This window comes from Arvicanthis niloticus, chromosome 16 (genome assembly GCF_011762505.2).
Source record: "Arvicanthis niloticus isolate mArvNil1 chromosome 16, mArvNil1.pat.X, whole genome shotgun sequence".
In the NCBI taxonomy this organism is placed as follows: domain Eukaryota; kingdom Metazoa; phylum Chordata; class Mammalia; order Rodentia; family Muridae; genus Arvicanthis; species Arvicanthis niloticus.
Window position 1 is genome coordinate 64,174,898 of NC_047673.1, and position 19,663 is coordinate 64,194,560.

Sequence of the window (19,663 nt, forward strand, 5' to 3'; positions counted from 1 at the left end):
TATAGATGTTTTATAAAACACTATGCTATAATTCAAACTCAGCTCTAACCTTCTCCAAAAGCTTTGCTTTAACCATTATGAAATATTTCCTAGTATTGTTGCTTTGAAAAAGCAGAAAGTACTATTATACTTGGGATATTCGTCAGGTAACTGAGGTTCTACTTGCTCTATACAAATTCACAAATATCTAAGTCATGAGTTCCAGAAGCTTTATCCTGGGACCCAAGATCAAGACTACCAGCCCCCAACACTTACAGTTCTGGATCTTAAGGACTTGCAGATCCAAGCTTCAGTGTTCAGAAATTTACAACTTGTGCTGTTCAAGTCAGAAGCTGTCTACACCGGTACTTGACTGGCCGTGAACTACATTTACTGATCAGTGACCCACAGCTCATTAGCAGTTGGTGATGTCTAGTGAAATAGATTTCAAATTCTGCATGTCAAAACTTGCAACTCTTTGGTTAGCATTACAGTTTTCAGGTCTTGGGTATCAAGACCTGGGATGATATATTTCTGGGTACTCTGGAACTCTTCCAGGTACCAACAACACCTGTAGTCTGTCATCTTCAGCTCTATATGGCTTTCTATCTCTCACACTCTTTTCTTTCTGCCTTCTCTTGTCTTCTGCCATTTTTGTCTCCATGGTCTCTGCTTCCTAATATTTCTGTTCCCAGTAGCTTGCTGGAGCTCTTCCAATGCCTTCTCACTGTTACTGCAGCTACTTCTCAGCTGTTATTGCTGATACCACTGCCTCTTCTTTGTTTTACCAGCTTTGCATGCTCTACCAATTACACATATCACACCAAGCAGGGAAAAGGCCTTCTATTGAGTTGACTGTCACAACACCAACACAAGGGGGTGCACTCTGGCTGACTCAACAGAGTAACTGGAAGGCGTGGTTGGATAGAAAATTTTATTTGTATCAATTAACAAAGCTTCTATTTTCACTAGTCACAACTCCTGCATGGAGACCAATCATAGCCTTTAAAACAGTCCTCCATGTTTCATCAGTCACTGGCTTTCTACTGAGTTACTGGGGAGGTATTTTCCTTGGGTGAGGATTGCTTCAGAGTCACCTGGGTTTTCAGAGGTTTCTCTTTATTCCAGTGCTTCTTTCTAAGATCTATGCATTAATTATAGCTTATAGAGAGAGACCACGACTTGAGCAAAGTCTTTTTAAACAGATTGTGGTTGTCATACTCATTGCAACTGGAGTGTAGCTCCTCACGCTAGCTGTCCATGAAATATTCAAAGCAGTCAGATTATTATAATGACATCTATACAGGCAACAATCAAACATCTCAGTTAACTGTTCTTTGCATGCTTAAAGTAGTCAGGCATATAAAAATTCTAACAATTGTCAATCAAAAATTCAAATCAGCCCAGATCTCAATATTTAGTTTTAGTTGAAGGAAAAAAAAATGTCTGTCATTAAATTCCTATCATTAATGTTAGCATTCTCACTGTTATATGTAACAGTACTCAAGTGCTAAGAAAATACATGTAAGAATGATTGTGTCCTCTCTAAGGGTGTACTTGAGAAGCAGTTACACTAGCCTGGGATGTCTGGGCCTCACAACAAAATAGTATTAATTACTTTTATATTGCTGTGACAAAACACCATCACTAAGACAACTGATAGATGAGAGAGTTTATGGTTTATATTTCCAGAGGGTTAGTCTGTGATAGAGGAACAGAAGCAGTAGGTAACAGGTGTGGCAGCTGGAATAGTCGCTGAGAATTCACATTTAAAACCACACACATGAAGCAGAAAAGAGAAAACAAAATGGCACGAGTCTTTAAATTCTCAAAACCTGCCTCCAATGACATACTCCTAAACCTCCCATATAGCACTACCAACTAGGGACCAAAGACTATGGAAGACATTTCATTTAAAGCACCACAAACACCAAAGGAGGAAACCCATTCCTGGCACTAGATTTTTTTATTTGTTGGCCTGTGGTATCTCTCAGGGCTTTTGTTACCAAAACCCCATAATGGATTACCTTTATTTAAAGTATATGTGTATGTATGTATTTTATGAAGCTTCTATAATAGTACATTTTCATATGACTCTTTCAGACAACTTCATTGCTGTTTTCCCTCCTTATCCCTTTTACCTTGCATTTCCTACCCCCAATTTAAGCCTTCCTGATTCTCTAATCTCTGTTAATTCTTTATACCACAGCATTCTTTCTCCCCTCACTTGAAAAGGCCACATTCCTATGGCACTGTACCAGTTTCCTGACTTCAGCAGGTATTCTGTATGGGACTCTTATGTCTTTTTTTTTTTTTTTTTGGATATTTTTATTTATTTACATTTCAAATGTTATCTCCTTTCCCAGTTTTACCTCCTGGAAACAAACCCCTTTTCCATCCCCCTCTCCCTGATTCTATGAGGATGCTCCCCCACCCATCCACCCACTCCTGCCTCCCTACCCTGGCATTCCCCTACACTGGGGCATTGAGCCTTCACAGAACCAAGGGCCTCTCCTCTCATTGATGTCCAACAAGGCCATCTTCTGTTAAATATGTGGCTAGGGTCAGGGGTAGTCTGCATGTGTACTCTTTGATTGGTGGTTTAGTCCCTAGGAGCTCTGGCGGGGATACATCCACTATACAGCATCAAACCCAGACATAGTGTGGATGCCAAGAAGTTCTTGCTAACAGGAGCCTGATATAGCTGTCTACTGAGAGGGTTTGGCAGAGCTTGACTAATACAGAGGAGTATGCTCAACTCCAACCATCGGACTGAGCACGGAGTCCACAATGGAGGAGTTAGAGAAAGGACTGAAGGAGCTGAAGGGGTTTACAACCCCATAAGAAGAACAACAATATCAACCTACCAGAACATGGATGACTTAAGATTCAAAGCTAATGCCTACAAATGAAGGAAAGCGTTTTCATCACATTTTTTATTGTGGGTCTGGGTTTGCTCACTCAGAATGATTATTTCTAACTATTTACTCCTAGCTTTCACAATTTCGCTTGTCTTAACAGATAATTTTACATTGTGTAAAAGCACAACATTTTCATTATCCATTCACCAGTTGACAGAAAATTAAGCTGTGTCCATTTCCTGATTCTTGTGAATAGTCATCACTGAACATGGATGGGCAGGTAACTCTAGAATAGGACAGAACCTGCTTGGGATATAGTTAACATTGCTCAGATAAGTTTCTGTTCACTGACAACAGGTAGTGGAGAGACAGCTAAGTGTTCAAAGTGCTAAGCATAAAATAGTGAATACTCACACCTAAATGAACCATTTATATTAGCTCCTTCCCCTCCAAGGCTCAAGGAACATCAAATACAAGGGGGTGGAAAGAATGTAAGAGCCAGAGAATGATGATGGGCACTAGGAAAATGTTCCTTCTGAGTATGATATGGAATCGATCACACTCATGGATTCACAGTAGCTGTACTTGCTTGCCTAAGAGCTACACAAGACCAAGCCAGCCAACATGGCTACATAGATTGGTTAGAAACCTCCAGACCCTACCGCATACTGAAAAAGTGTTTATAGTCAATGGTTTCTGAGGCAGGGGAGATCATTCTTCTTTGAGGATGAGGATAGGTTAAACCATTTATTTCTTATAGTTCAATAGGTTAGAGAGTCTAAAATCCAGATAATAATTAACTAACTTCTTGGTAAAGGTTCTCTTTCAGGATTACAGATTCTTACCTTCTTGTGTTTCCTCACATAGGAGGAAGAGAGAGGCAAATAGAAAAGAGAGAGAAGAAGGGAGAGAGAACCACTGTCTTTTTCTGAGAAAAACTATTCTTTTCAATTTTAAAAATGTTTTTGTATGTATATTCCTTGTGTGTGTGTGTGTCTGTGTGTGTGTGTCTGCGTTTATGTGTGCCCCTGTGTGTATCACAATTGCCAGTTCCTATAAATGTTAGAAGAGTGTGTAAGATTCCACAGGGCTGTAGTTATAAGCAGTTATAAATTGCATGTGGCGGGCGCAGTAAATCTAACCTAGGTCCTTCACAGTGCTAAGGCCATCTCTCCAGTCCCAGATTTTTTTACATACTTATGAGTTGTATTAGACTGTATATTTTATATAAATATAATAGTTATTAATGTAATTTCAGCTTACATTTTTGTTAAAGGAGAGGCACAAAATTTATTTCATAACATGAGGAGTTAATTCACAGCTTTGATTTCTCTTATTCAATTTCTGAACCAATGCACTGTGATAGAAAAAAGGTGAGAATATGATTTCTCAACAAAAAAGAGATGTCAGGGATGTGTCCTCCTAATTACAGAACTGTGGTTTTTAGCAGGGTTAATTAATTATTCAAGGTGAATCTCATAGCATGTATGGCTAGGAGAATCTAGTAATCAATGCATTTTGGAGCTTTTTGCTTTCCTTGATGAACATTTTCATTTTGACATGGTACACCGTACATGGAATGAGTAAGTACTGAACAACTTTTGAATGAAAACAATAAGTATAAGGAATTAATAAGTTGAACCATTAACTACTGGTCAAAACTAGATGTCCAAGAATATAATCTTTTTTTCCCCCACAGTTGAGAGGACACGTAAAGACTAGATAGTAACACTTGAATTTGTAGTCACTGTGTGTTTTCCTTGGTAGGACAATGGCATTTTCTATTCCCTTGTTCCTTGTCTACTGGTCATCAGCACAGGGAGCAGTGTGATCTTTTTTGCATCAAATTATGTCTATACTTAGACAGCCCTATACATTTCTTCATCAGTGACTTCCCCCTCATGGACATCTGGTTTACAACAACTACCATGCCCAGGATGACCTAGTCAATAAGCAGGAAAGCATCTTTTCTGCTGGTTGCATCTTTCGAATGCACTCCATTTACTCTCTTGACATAAGGATTTCTGGCTCATCAATATGGCTTTATGAACAGACTTCTGACTGTGTGTAACTCCTAACACTCAGCAAGCATATCTCAGCTCTAGACTCGCCTGAATACTCACTGTGATTGCTCGTTATTCTTCACGATTACACTATCATTTTACAATTCAGATCAAGTTTAGAATATCTTCTGTGACATTGATCTCATTGAGAATCTCATGTGTATGGACATGAGTATAACGAAACTGATCCAAGTCTGGAACTTGTACGTACTGTGGAGATCGCTGCAACTGCAAAGTTTGTGACTTTGGAGTTTTTTTGTTTGTTTGTTTGTTTGTTTGTTTACTAGGCACATTTCTCTACAGGAACAAAACTGACAATTAATATGTACTATAAAGAGGATGTATAAGATTTGCTTCCATGCTATGAGTTGGGTAGACAACAATAGTTGTCTGCACACTGAAGAGACTAAGAACCTGGTAGCTACTTGGTCAACAATATTAAATGTCTCAGCAATCTCTATCTGACACTGAAGACATAGAGAGTTCCCAAAGAGCATCTCATCTTCAGTCCATACTAGAAAGCTGACAAGGCTTAGTTTCCATGTCAACAAATGCAGCTGTAGATTAGATGCACTCACCAGCAAGGATGGAAGACAAGCAGGCAAAATCAGCCTTATTATATCTTGACTGCCACCAGGAGGCACTGCTATTCTGCAAGAGCAACATGTACTCTTAACATCTAAACCATCTACTCTGGGGAGAGTCTTCCCCTATCCCTCACTTCAGTTAATCTTCCTAGTAAAAATTCACAGAGCCACCCAGAGATGTATCTCTTAGTCAAATTGAAATTGAATCAAGATGACAGTTAGATTTACCTATCACAGTATGGTCCCCTGCATTAATCCTAAGTATCCACTCTGCTGACAGACACACAAAAAAGGGCCCCTTTAAACCTCAGCCTCCCACTTGACTCTTTTCTGAGTATTGTTTGAGAATATGGTCCTGGGGTACTTATACTGCTGGATTTTTCTTTTTCTGAGACACAGTTATCAGCTCAATGTTTGCAGTGTTTGCTGTATTAACTAAATTATCTACACTCCAAAAAGAAAAAAAATCTATACAAAAAAAAAAAAAAAAGAGATCCCAACCTTGTAGAAAATGCATACCAATTTAATATAGTGCTCCATATATCAAATAGGACAAAATACACATTGGTACATCTGTAAAATATGTATAATCATGATTTCAGTGTTTGTTGTAACTGACTTGTTTCTATACATAGAAAGTCAGTGAAGTGTTTAGCAGTTCATATTCTGGGTGTTAATACTAAATGTTTTCAGAGGTTGGCTGGCTCCAGATGGAGGTAAGATAAGACCTAACACTATCCAATTGGTTAATTTTGAACTCAAGGAAGTCCTGCAAGATGCTATCTCTGCTCTGACATCTACTCTTTTAACACACTGAAACAGAAGCAGCCTTACTGTTCTCTTTCTACAATGTACATTGCTTAAACCACTATATAACATGACTTTATTCTCTTATGTTACAATTAATCTGGTCTTGTGTGCCCTCTAAGTAACAATGTTATTTTAAAGTAGATACCCATTTCAATTATCTCCATATCCACAATGCCTGAGAGAGATTTTAACCTACCAAAACATTTACTGATGGGTTATTGAAAGATTTAATGAGAGACTAGAAGCTTCTTTTATTTCTTGAAGTTAAAGGAGAGCAAAAATCAGAGTATTCTCAATTCTAGAACAGAAGAGGGAGAAAAGCAAATGAAAAAAAAATGGATTATTGAATAGAAACTTTAGAAGTAATGTGAATCCACAAGCCAATAACCTAATTCAACTCTACTCTGGGCATATGTTTGAATGTATGGCTAGGACTTTCATTTGCATCCCTTAAACACAGTCTTCAAACCTTATACTGAGTTGAGTATCTGAAGGAGGCAGTCTGTGTGGTTCCAGCTCTTGACTGGTTCCTACTCATGTCTTCTCTTAGGAAAATTATATTTTTCACTTGAGTTTTTTTTTTTTTACTTCCCTGAGAGGGATCATGTCACAAACATGTTGCCCTTACAAGGCTTCTGAAGATTGATTTGTCTACAGCTCTCATCTACATCATTATATTGAGAAATTTTAATTGATAGATAAGGTTAGAAGGAAATTTAACATAAAATTCCAATGATTCCTGTGATAGAATAGGATTCATTCTCTGTGGGAAGTGATCGTCTATTGGAGAGTTTCCTTTTACATTCCAATTTTTTAAAAAAATTATGACTCAATATAAAGTGTATGATTTGACACAGTCAAAATATATTACAGATATTGTTCACATGCAACTAAAACTGACAATCCACCCAACCTAAAATAACTCTCCATTTTTAAATTGGGCCATATGCCAATGTTCAAGTAAGTCAATTAGTCATAGCTACCCCATAGCATGCTTAAGAAAATTTAAGTCAATTTCCAATATCTCTTTTATCTTTAAGTGGTAAATCTGAGCATTTCCTGAAAGGATTGAATTTCCAATCCAGTGCAACATTCCACTGTTCTAAGTTGTCTTCTAATGACAAATATATAGCATACTGTAGAAAGATAATATGATTTTTAGATTTTATTACTGCAATAAAATAATATGAATAAGGAGAAAAGAAAAAAACAGAAAGAAGCTATGAATATTCAACTAGAGTTAAGGAGTAAGTAACTTTATAGACCTTCAGCTGGTAACAGTTGAAGCAGATATTAACTACAGAAGGACTTTCTTTGTTTGCAAAGTGATACCTGCCTATAATTCCAGCAGTTAGAAAGCTAAGGCAAGACAGACAAGAGTTCTAGACCAGCTTGAGTTATATATGGAAACCCTATATCCTCCAACAAAATACCTTCTTTATTTTCTGAACAATATGTTCTACTATCTTGACCCACTTAGTAGTCAAAAATCAGAGAAAAATTTAAATAGAAGTAGCTCCAGAAAAATAAAGGAAAAATTGTTAGAGAATATATTAATGATAAATTCTATTCTGTGGAAAATGCTAATTTTTCATTAAATTTGGTGTGTCTGTCTATATTGACTCCAAAATAAGTTTACTGTACAAAACTGTAAATTTTTGACTCTGTAGCTCTTGGATGCCCTGAGCCCACGAGGATGACATCAAATGCCTCACTTTGTCCTGACCTCTGAGCCAGGCTGAAGCAAGCTGCTCAGGGCTGATGACTACTGTATGAATAGATCTGCCCAGAGCTGATAATCAAGACCCAGAAGGACAGCCCGACAAATCACCCCACCCACACACAAAAAACTCCTCTTTTAAAAGCCACTCATTTCATAATTTCCCTAAGGTTTGGTTAAAGAGTGAGTCAGAATAGTAAATAATGTCATTTGAAACTTAAAAGCCCCCTTTGTCACCAACATTTAACTTTATTATTTCAGGTTTTCTAAGGCCTTTTCCTGTATGTGTGCATTAACCTAATTACTACTTTTCAATTAAACAACTCCCTTTTTGTGCCTTCTCTTTAACCTATCTGTATGTTATCAATTCTGGATTTCAATTATCAAATTAATATCCCCCATGTACCTCCCTCACGGAACACAGTTTTAACTGTATATTCTTTCCATGGGATGTGCTGAGCACTCTTTTTAAAGGATTTTATAAGTTTTGAGATTGTAATTATAGCCTTTCTCCATTCCTTTTTCTCCCTCCACATCTTCCCAGATATATCCCTGGTTGCACATTTTCAAATTCATTTCTTCTTTTTTTGTCAATGTTTATTACATGCATATATATATATACACCTATTTATACATAAATATAACATGTTCAGTCTGTATAGTGTTCCTTGTGTGCATGTTTTCTGTACTGATCTTTGGGTATTGGATAAAAAAAACAATTGATATATTTTTCTCTGGGGAAGGCTATTTCTCCCACTCTCAACATTCCTTGGGTGTGTATAGTTTTTTGTGTAGGGTTGAGGCCTCCTGGGTTCCCCCATCCACTTTGCCAAGTCTATTGATGTAGTTCTTGTTCATCTCATATGGCAGCCATGTTGGTGAGACTTTACGGCTTTTGTAAAATACACTTTAATTTATTTCCTTCTGTTGCATATATTGCCCTTTGATTTTGTTCCTTGTTTTCTTGACTGTACAGAAGCTTTTCAACTTGATGTACCACTTATCTTTTCCAAATTCAAGAAGACATTATCTAGAGTAATTTAATGAAGCCCCTGTACATTTTATTCTAGCAGTTTTATAGAGTTTTAATGCATTCAAATAAAACTTGATAGGAAAGTCAAGGGCACCAGTTTAGTAAATGTGTTGTATCACATGTGCTGAGGAACCTCTGCCTAGAGCTAAAATGAGAAAGGGAAAATTATATTTTTTATCCAAGAAATTTGTTGAGTACCATGCATGATGTGATTAAATCATATACTTTTTTATAGCATTCTGTAAGTTATAATATTATTTTTATCTGTGAAAACATAATAAATAGACTGGAAGGCAAAGTTTCATATTGTTCTTATGGCTTTGAGGTATTCAAATAATGAGTCAAGGCCACACCAATATGAATGTCATGACATCTCTTCAACTTTGCTTTAATTAGTCTTCTCTTAGGCCGTCAACATTTATGGTTCAGGTCTCTAATTTCTGGGGACATCTCATAATAATTATAAAATACTTAATACCTTATAATCACACACACACACGAACACACACCACACATGCAGGGGCCTAATTGACAGGACTGGGTATCATGAAACAGAATTGTATCTTTATTATATGAAAGTGTAATATAAAACTGTTAGAAGGAAACCTGAGGTAAAGCTTCATGACATAGTTTTCGACATTGATTTCTGGGACAAAGAAACAAAGGTAGGAACAACAAAAGCAAATGAGATGACAGTAGGTGGACTGGCTAGCACCAGTGTTTGTGATAAGCTATTAAACATTGTATGCATTTATTTTGCTTTTGTGTTTTTCTTTAATAAAATAACCTAAAAGAACAAACCTTAGAAAGGAAGTTCTGCTTCTGTTATATTTGTAAAAGTATAGTTTCTGCCTCATGTCTTAGGCATGTTTAAACATGCAGTGGTTAATTTACATGCATTTCTAAATGATAATTATTATTTCAGTAATTTTAAAATATTGTCTCATTAACTTTAAGATAGACAAGTTCATACAACTTAATATACTGTACCTTCTGCTTGAATGACTAAGGGTGCAGAGCCAGATCATAGTTTCAAGAATGTGCTCAATGGAGGTCATAAATAAAGTCTCCTGATTTTGAGAAAGACCCTGGAGCAAAATTTGAAATAAGCTATTGACTAAAAGACATTTCATTACCTGAGGTTGGGTCCCGTCAAAACAACTGAGTTGTACTTCTTAAAAAGAGATCAGAACAAGAAAGTCATTTCAACTGTTGTATGCTGCCTGGTGGGCAGTCCAGTGTCTGAGAGATCTCTGGGGTCCCAGGTTAATTGAAACTGTTGGTCCTCCTACAGGGTCGCCCTCCTCCGCAACTTCTTCTGCTTTTCCCTAGTTCTATCACAGGGGATCAGCAGCTTCTGTTCATTGGTTGGGTGTAAATATCTGCATCTGACTCTTTCTGCTATGGTAGGCCCCTTTTTGTGAGAATTTCATAGCCTCGGTAGTAGCATCAGGCCTTGGGGCCTCCCCTTGAGCTGGATCCCACTTTGGAGCTTTCAATGGACCTCCTTTTCTTCAGGCTCTTCTACAATTTTTGTCTCTGCAGTTCTTTCAGACAGGGACAATTATGAGTCAGAGTTTTTGACTGTGGGATGGCAACCCCATCCCTCACTTGATGGCCTCCCTGTCTTTCTACTGGAGGTGGGCTCTACAATTTCCCTCTCCCTACTCTAGGGCCAACACATATACAGCAGAGGACTGCTGACTCTGGGTTCAGTCAGAGAAGATGCACCTATCCCTCAAGAAACTGGAAGCCCCAGGGAATGTGGAGGTCTGATGGATGGGGAGGGGGTGGGGGAAGGAAAGAACATCCTCCTGGAGACAGGCAGGGAGGTATAGGGGTGTGTGGGAAGTGGAACAGTCAGAGGGTAGACCTGGAGAGAGAGAAAATCTGGAGTGTAAAAAAAAAATTAAATAAAAATTTTTTTTAATTTAAAAAAAGAAAAGAAGAGAAAGAAAGAAAGAAAGAAAGTCATGTCCCCTCTGAATTCTCTAGCTCTCCAGTGTGAAATCAGAAGAAAGAAAAACCTGAAATTACTTCCTGATTTTTAAATTCTCTTACCTTATATGATCTATGACTGAATAAAACACAGCCCAACACAGATACCTGCCTTTCATCTCTCCCTGGCTTTCCTCCATACTTTTGCATCTGAAAACTTTGTTTTCTTTTCTTTGTAAAATACCTATTGATGTCCTGAGAGCCACAGCCCCCAAAAGTGCTGAGTCACCTTGTCTGTGCCATCAGCAGCTGCCTCAGCTGAGTGTGTGTCCTGGAGATAATGCTGGTTGTCTATGCTTGGCGGGATTCTGAAACTTTCCCCTGGGGCCTTGCTACATTCACATTTCTGACATTCCTATTTGAAGTGGATTGGACATTCAAAGAACTATTTTTCTCTCTTAGCTACACTTCATCTTGCAGAGCCTTCGACTCTGAGGAGAGATGGAAACTCCAAAGGAAGCTGTGAGTACAGATGAATTCTCATTCCTGATGCTGTTAGAAAATCTTGTCTCTTCTGAACCTTGAAGTCCATCCTCACAGGGTCATTAAAAATTATATTTATTTGACCTTAAAGTTGTAAATAATTTTTGTGAAGGTTTCACTTCTAAAAAATAACCTAAAAATTTATCCCTATAAAATAATAATAGTAATAATAATAATTTAATAATTACTTGCTAAAATCAGATATAACATACAGAAAACTGCTAGGCAATTTGAAACCAAATATCCCACTTAAACATTGTGTCATTGTGGAATGACTTAATTTTAGAGTCATCTCAGGAATTATTGTCTATAAAAAACTATTTTTAAAGAATAAAGTAACATCAAAATATAAACACAGCATTACATATTTTGGATATAAGAAATAAGGAGAGCAATGCCCTATGGAAATATCTCCATGGAAATATTTTTCTGAATTGTGTTACATACAAACTGGATTTCTTTAAATTAAAGCATAATTTTGTATTGATTAATAATACAATATTTTATATTTCAAAATCCAATTACTAAAACACTAATGATTTATACTTTGTGACAAGTAAGAAGACAGGTTAAATTTAGATTTTCTTTTTAGTAGGTTTTTTTTTTTTTTAGTAAATCAAATAAGAAAAGTATATAATACATGATCTAGACTTTTAATTAGAAGAAAAGTACGCAAATTTGTGTGTGTGATTCACTAAAGTAATTAGAAACATCCTGATTATTCCCTAAATTTACAGGATGACCAGCACTTATCAATGTTGTTTAGCCTTTGAAAAGTATAAAATAGCATTTCTTTTTGTGTATCTGACATTCTGTGACATTGCTTCAGCAGTCCAAATTTGTTCTTTGTATAGAATATTTTGGATGATTAAGAATTATTAATTTAAAAATAGCTATTTATAGTTTAAATTATACAGCTATAATAATATAATATATTATTATATTATATTATAATATATAATATAATATATAATATAATAATAGTACCCACAAACCATATAAATTAATAGGCTTAATGATTTTTAAAAATAAATTCGATGTGGGTGAATGCCTTGGGATATACAAGAGGAATAGCATTCTAAACATGAGAACTAGCAAGAGTTATAGGCATTATTTATTTTTTCTTTGTATCATAATAACTGCACTCATATGTATTTTGGGATACAGAATAATATTTCAAAACATGAGGAGACTTTTTAACTTACAGGCTGTTGAAAGCAGTGGACCAAAGGTTCTAGAAACAGCAGAAGAAATCCAGCAGAGACGACAAGAGGTGTTAGACCAGTATCAGAGGTTCAAGAAACGGGTTGCTGAGAGGGGTCAGAAGCTTGAAGAGTCTTATCACTATCAAGTTTTCAGGAGAGATGCAGATGACCTGGAGAAGTGGATCATGGAAAAGCTTGAAATTACAAGAGATAAAACATATGAACCCACAAATATACAGGTAACTCAGTGCCACAGATGTCTTCAGAATTGACCCTAAGTTCTCTAGAGATTGAAATGGCCTTTTTTAAATTTTAATGTTGACTGGTAGGTATAAGCACTCCCTGATTCTGTGTACAGAACAAAACCAAAATGGTGGAATGTGTAGTTTAAAAATTCAGTTAAGAAAAAGGTAAAGTTGCTTCTTATATGCAAATTAGAAAGGTGAGCTAGAAGAAAGAATAAAACCGACAGTATATCACTTGTTGATAATATAGAATCATACTACATTGTATTGAAGTTTCATTCAGAACTCACACTCATTCTTATAACTAATACATAGACGTCACAGAAAGATTAGACTATCTAATAGAGACAAAAGTTGTGCCTCTAAATGTTCTATGTCTACCATTTGTTATCTTTCAGAGTCTTATCTGCAAATAAAACTCATGAGATTCATTATTTTATGATAGCTTATTTAGACAAAATAGTAAGTAAAAGTTCAAGAAACTTTGACAAACCTTGTGCGTTCTATGTTGTGATATTAATGATGAAACAATTGATATGCATTTCTTTTATGGTGATGGAATACTATAAATGAGTTGTGGTGATGCCTGCTTATACCTGTGAATATACTGCAAACAATGGACTGCATACTTAGAGAAGAAGACATGTATGGGATGTGAAAAACTTGTGTTTTACAAGAATGAAATAATATTATATATTTAAAGAGGTTTTAAAAGTTAGTTCTAAGACCTTTCAAAGAGTCGTGGTTTCGATTTTTTCATGTTTTGAGTGTTTTGTGTCGTAAATCCCTAGCCCTGTTGAATTTCAGATGCCTGATATACTTCATCCCTTTCATAATGCTAAATTAATTAAAAGTCTAGTGGCAATCTTAAAAAAAAAATAGTAAAACTTTTCAGTGCTTCTAAAGCACTGTCTATTCTCCTCCGTGGGAGGTATTTTTCAAGCTTTTCTCAAAATTGTTATTTATAGCTATTGTTAAATTCAAATAAAAGGTTGTAGGACAAAAACTTTGGTGGAACGTTCTACATCTGATGATCAGTGTTGAGCCGGCAAGAATGGAGCAAGATCTGGGTGTTGTATGATGTATGTGTCATAGTTTATATATGACCAGAGCAGAGGTCTTTGTGAACTTTAAACAAATAATTTCATTTTTCTCACTGTACTTCTTACAAGAGAACTTAGTATTAGCTGTTTGGAAGGAAAATGACAGTATGTATTACATGGTCTTATTCACAGAGGAGTCTGTGGAGCCTTGAGTAGAATATTATTTTATTGATAATTTCCCAAAAGAAGCACCAACAGAAAAGACTGCCTTTATGACTTTTGACTCAAGAAGTCATGTTCAGTTGTTTTTCTTGAGTAACCACTTGCTTGTTTCAGGATATGATTGTTTCTGCTATGGCCAATCTCTGAGTAAATGCAGAACAGGGAGTCTGCTTAGAATTGGTGTTCCCATTGACTACATTTCATTACTCATAAACTCTATGATTCCTAAATTGCAGGGGAAATATCAGAAGCATGAATCCTTTGTATCAGAGGTACAGGCCAAATCAAGAGTGCTTCCTGAGCTGGAAGAAATCAGAGAAGCTCGATTTGCAGAAGACCATTTTGCCCATGAAGACACCAAGGTAAATGTCTGGTAGGATCTCAGTTCTAGTTGTTGGTTGAGTTACCAGGGTTTGGATGGATTATGCCAGGTAAATGTCAATGTAGCTGCTTTAGAACAAGGGCTGGAAGCTCTTGTTCTCTATTGAAACTGAGGCAGGCAAAATGATAGCACACCCTTGTAGTTCATGGGTGGAGGAGAACTATGGAATAGAAAGCACTGGGCATTCCTTATATGTGCCCTCATGTCAAGATCAAGCTGTCTTCAGCCTAGCTTGTGTTTCTCAGATGGAATTTTTCTAAAGAATCTTATATTAATTAATTCTGACTTCAAAGTGATGTTTATCCATTTCGATCTTCTTTGAAAGCTTTCCCTTTGCCAGTAAAGTTCTGGGGTTTGTTTTTCCCCACAACACTCCCCATTTCTGATAACACATTTTTTCATACTTTCTTTTCAACTTAAAAAAAGAAAGAAAGAAAGAAAGAAAGAAAGAAAGAAAGAAAGAAAGAAAGAAAGAAAGAAAGGCACTAAAATCTAGCAAAATGTCCTTGGATGTCTAGACTTGAAGATCACAGTCATTTCAACAAGCATTTACCACTGTGTGCCTGTTCTTAATGTCAGAGCTACATTCTAATTCTTATTTTCTCCCTGTCAGATTAGTAAATTTTTCAGCTTATGTGGTCTAAATTACAAAAACAATTTATATTACATAACTTACAAATGAGGCTTGTCTTTCTATATAAAGTATAAATATTCTAACACATGTTAATGGTAACAAAATATGATCAGGAAAGATTTTTTAACTAGAAAAATAATCAAATTAGAAAAAAGTATTAACAAGAAAATCTTGAGACTTTTCACTTGTTTAATATTGGAAGATTTTTTTATATTATAATGCTATGTATAAACGCTTATATTAATTAAAATATTTGAAACTAGGTATGATGATGTATACCCATAACCCCAGAGTGGAGAGATGGAAAAGGAAGGGCATTAAGTTCAAGTCTAATCTAAGCTACTGTCTCAGGGTTTAATTTCTATGAAGAGACACCACGTTCAAGGCAACTCTTTTAAAGGAAACATTTAATTGGGTTTGATTTACAGTTCAGGAATTTAGTCAATCGTAAGAGCAGGAAGCATGACAGTGTGCAGACAGACATGGTGCTAGAACAGCCAAGAGTTCTACATCTTGATCTACAAGCAGCAGGAGACTGTGTGCCATACTGGGTATTGCTTGAGCACCAGAAACCTCAAAGCCTGCCCTCCTCAGTGACACACTTCAACATGACTACACCTATTCTGACAATGCCACACCTCCTAACAGTGCCACTCCCTATGGGCCAAGCATTCAAATACATGAATCTACAGTAGACTTTCCTATTCAAACCACCGAAGCTGCATAAACAGATGTTTTTTTTTTTTTTCCTAAAACTTAAAGTGTAAAACAAAATTGAAATGTCTGAGAAGTGCTTAAAACAACTACCTATTACCACCAGTGAGGCTATGCTGGATACCATAGAAAGGTTCAGAGAAATGTGAGCAAGGTGTTGAAGACACAAGATTTTTAAAGGGATGGCACAGTGCTGACCAGTTTCACATGATTGGTGAATCGTGATGTTCTGGTCTAATCTGGCACTCACCTGCTTCTACATGTTGTCAAATTATTCAGCACCAAAATATTCTTAGAGTTTTAATGTGTTTTCCAGTTACTCAGCAAAGTTGTTTGGTGGTATGCTATACTTAGAACATTCTCTATGTATCATCTACCCATCAGGAATTTTTGCATTCTTAAGGCTCAGTCAAAATGGACACTCTTCCATGAAAACTTCCCCCAGTGTCTTGTTTTCTCCCCTTTTGCCATCAAATAATTTGTATTTTAAATTCTTTACAATGTCAAGACATTTTAACAAAATTTTCTGTCGTGGAAGATTACATTTGGTTTAGCTCAGTAACTATTTTCATATATATATATTTTTTTCTCCCAGTCGAAACTTGTTGAACAATTAATACAGGAATGAATGGGAGGACTGATTTTTATTAATTAATTAAAGTAATTTATTTTTTATCCTAACCACAGTTACCCCCTCTCTTCTCTCCTCTCTTCCCAGTCCTTCCCCACATCTACCCATACCATCCACTCCTCCTCCCTTTCTCTTCAGAAAGAGGGGGTTGATAATGAGTATCAACCAGCCATGGCATATCATGATGGTAAGACTAGGCACATGTTCTCTTATTGAAGCTAGACAAAGCAACCCAGTAGGGTGAAAAAGTCCCCAAAGCAGGCAACAGAGTCAGAGTCAGAGACAGCCCCTGCTCCAGCTGTTAGGAGTCTCACATGAAGACCAAACTGCACAACTGTTGTAAATGTGCAGAGGGCCTAGGTCGGACCCAACCATGCTCACTGGTTGGCAGTTCAGTCTCTGTGGGACCCTTTGGGCTCAGGGTAGTTATAATTCTGTAGGCGTTTTGTACATGTTTCTGATTCTATACCTACTTCGTGTTTCTATGTTTCATCAATTGTTTTTTTGTGGGAAAGAAACCTGGGGGGAGGGGGGTAGTCCGGTGGCGGGGTCCCTGGGCGGTCGGACAGCGGGTCAGGGCAGGCTTTCCACGCCTCTGCCAGAGGAGGAGAGTCCCACAGTGGACAGGCCTGCGGCTGCAGTTCAAGATTCCAAGGTTCCAAAGGCTGGGAACCTGGCGCAGGCAGGCCCAGGTGACAGGTGGAGTCCGGTTTTCCAGTCCGGTTTTCCAGTCCGGTTTTCCAGTCCGGTTTTCCAGTCTGGTTTTCCAGTCCGGTTTTCCAAAGCTTTTATTGTTCATGGCGTGGGGAATGGGTGTAGATGGTGCGGTGCGCGCTCCCACAAAAGCCAGAGGTGCCTGACTTTTATAGGGAGGGGGAAAGGGGAGGGAATAACTTAATTAGCTACGCCCCTCCCCCCTTTGGATAACTCATTAATATTTTAATCTCTGGAGGTGGAGACTTGTCAATCATGCCCTCTACCTGCATCCTACGTGATTGATGGTGCAGGTTAAATGGCCCAAGGCCTGACATTTTTTAATTATATTTTATTTGTCATTTTATGTATGTATTTTATGTTTTTGTGTACACATGTGTACATGTGTATGTGCATGCGTATGCATGTGTGTGTGCATGCGTGCTTGCGTGTGTGTGTGTGTGTGTGTGTGTGTGTGTGCATGTTTATGATCTGTAGCATAGTGTGCTTATAGAGGTCAGGGGGTTCTCTCCTTCCACCATAGTTTTTAGGGATCAAACTCGGGTTGTCCATTTTGGAAGGCAAATGCTTTTACCCACTGAACTATTTGCTAGCTCAACCATTTTGTCTCTCTTCCTTAAAGACCCATCTGAAGGAACTTCGCCACCTGTGGGATCTGCTCTTGGAGCTGACCCAAGAGAAAAGTGATGTGCTGCTGCGGGCACTGAAGTTCTATCAATACTCGCAGGATTGTGAAGACATCCTGGAGTGGGTAAAAGAAAAGGTACAGGCGCACGTACTTGTGGGTATTCTGATGGCTCTGTCCCAAGCACTCCACAGAAATTCTCTACAACCTACTCAGGTAGTCTTGAGTAGTTGAGAAATCTGTTCCTTGGCTTCATTCGTTGGGGAAAAGGTGAATTTTGGCAAAGATTTGAGAGTACTCTGAAGATTGTTGTAGGGAATAAGGCTAAATCTGTGGTTGTGGTCATGGCAAAGACAAGATTAACATTATACTTCAAATATGATCTAGGCTCAGTTCCCTTCTCTTTCCATGTTCTGGGTCTTGTCTGAAATAACATCCAACTCTTGTTTCTCAGTACACACAGCTATGGCTTTTTAAATTTTCTCTAAATACTTCAAATACAGTTCCACAGTAAGGGCTGATGTCTTATTCATATAAGAGCTCAGTGAAATACTTTTTAGAAATGTTTGATTCAAAAGGAGGCAGACAGAGTAAGAGGAATTGATCTTTCATCTTCTAAAACACAGAAGGAACATCCAGAGGCTCTCCCAGCAACCCCCCTGATTTTGCCACCCCAAAACAGACTCCTGATTGTTGCTTTTCTCTGGAAGGATCTCCTGAGTTCTCCTGAGATTATAACAGGGTCTTAGGGCTTTTGACTTGTAAAAAAATTATATATAAATATAATTTTTTTTACTGGTGATTCTGTGAACTTTTCCTCAATTACAGGAAGCTATAGTGACACTGGTGGAGCTGGGCGATGACTGGGAGAGAACTGAGGTCCTGCATAAGAAGTTTGAAGAATTCCAGGAAGAACTGACTGTTCGAAAGGGAAAAGTGGATAGAGTGAACCAATATGCTAATGCATGTGCCCAGGTGAGGGGACACAAAAGAGGCATGCCAGAGAAAGGATTCTGAGTTTACAGAACTCTTTCCTAGCCGCTAAAAGGCAGGATATAATGGGGATTAACATTGTATGAGAGTGGAAAGATGCACATCTATGTAGTAACTTGCTGTAGAGCAACATTTTGTCCCCTTCTGGTTTCACCCTCCGGTTTCTGGTCCATGGAAAAAAATCAATCTCTCTCTCTCTCTCTCTCTCTCTCCTCTCTCTCTCTCTCATGTGTGTGTGTGTGTTTAAAAAGAGAGATGGGCAGAGAAAATTAAATCCATAAGTAGCACAGGCAATTTCTGTACCATAAATTTTATTGATGGCTGTATTTAAGCACTCCTTGTGAAAGAAACAAGAATAAAGTAGCATAGAATTTATAATAATGTTTGACTATCAACATATATCTATGTGTATATATACATGTATATATTATATATACTATTTTTATATAGTATTTTATAAGAGAGTAAGAGAAAAATGCAGACACACTATCATTTACTTAAAGCAACACTTACATAAGTTTTTAATGTCTGAGTTAATAAGGATTTACTGGGACTAAATACCCTAATATATAAGAGAAAATTGGAACAATTGATTGTGTATATAAGTATTTGAAATCAGAATTATATAATATTTATGAATAGAAACATGTATATGTAAATATATATATATATATATATATATATATATATATGAAATACATAAAGTCTAACAGGTGTCTTT

At 37.1% G+C, this 19,663-nt stretch overlaps 1 protein-coding gene across 1 annotated transcript in view; it reads left to right on the plus strand.

Moving 5' to 3' along the window:
• The first annotated feature begins 11,354 nt into the window (after positions 1-11,354).
• The window catches only part of Spta1 (spectrin alpha, erythrocytic 1), an 82,155-nt gene continuing 73,846 nt past the window's right edge, over positions 11,355-19,663 (plus strand). The window contains exons 1-5 of the mRNA XM_034520247.2: positions 11,355-11,513; positions 12,742-12,978; positions 14,486-14,611; positions 17,947-18,087; positions 18,778-18,924. Of these exons, the coding sequence (XP_034376138.1) occupies positions 11,493-11,513; positions 12,742-12,978; positions 14,486-14,611; positions 17,947-18,087; positions 18,778-18,924 (672 nt within the window). The 5' untranslated portion in view covers positions 11,355-11,492. The remainder of the gene's footprint in view (positions 11,514-12,741; positions 12,979-14,485; positions 14,612-17,946; positions 18,088-18,777; positions 18,925-19,663) is intronic.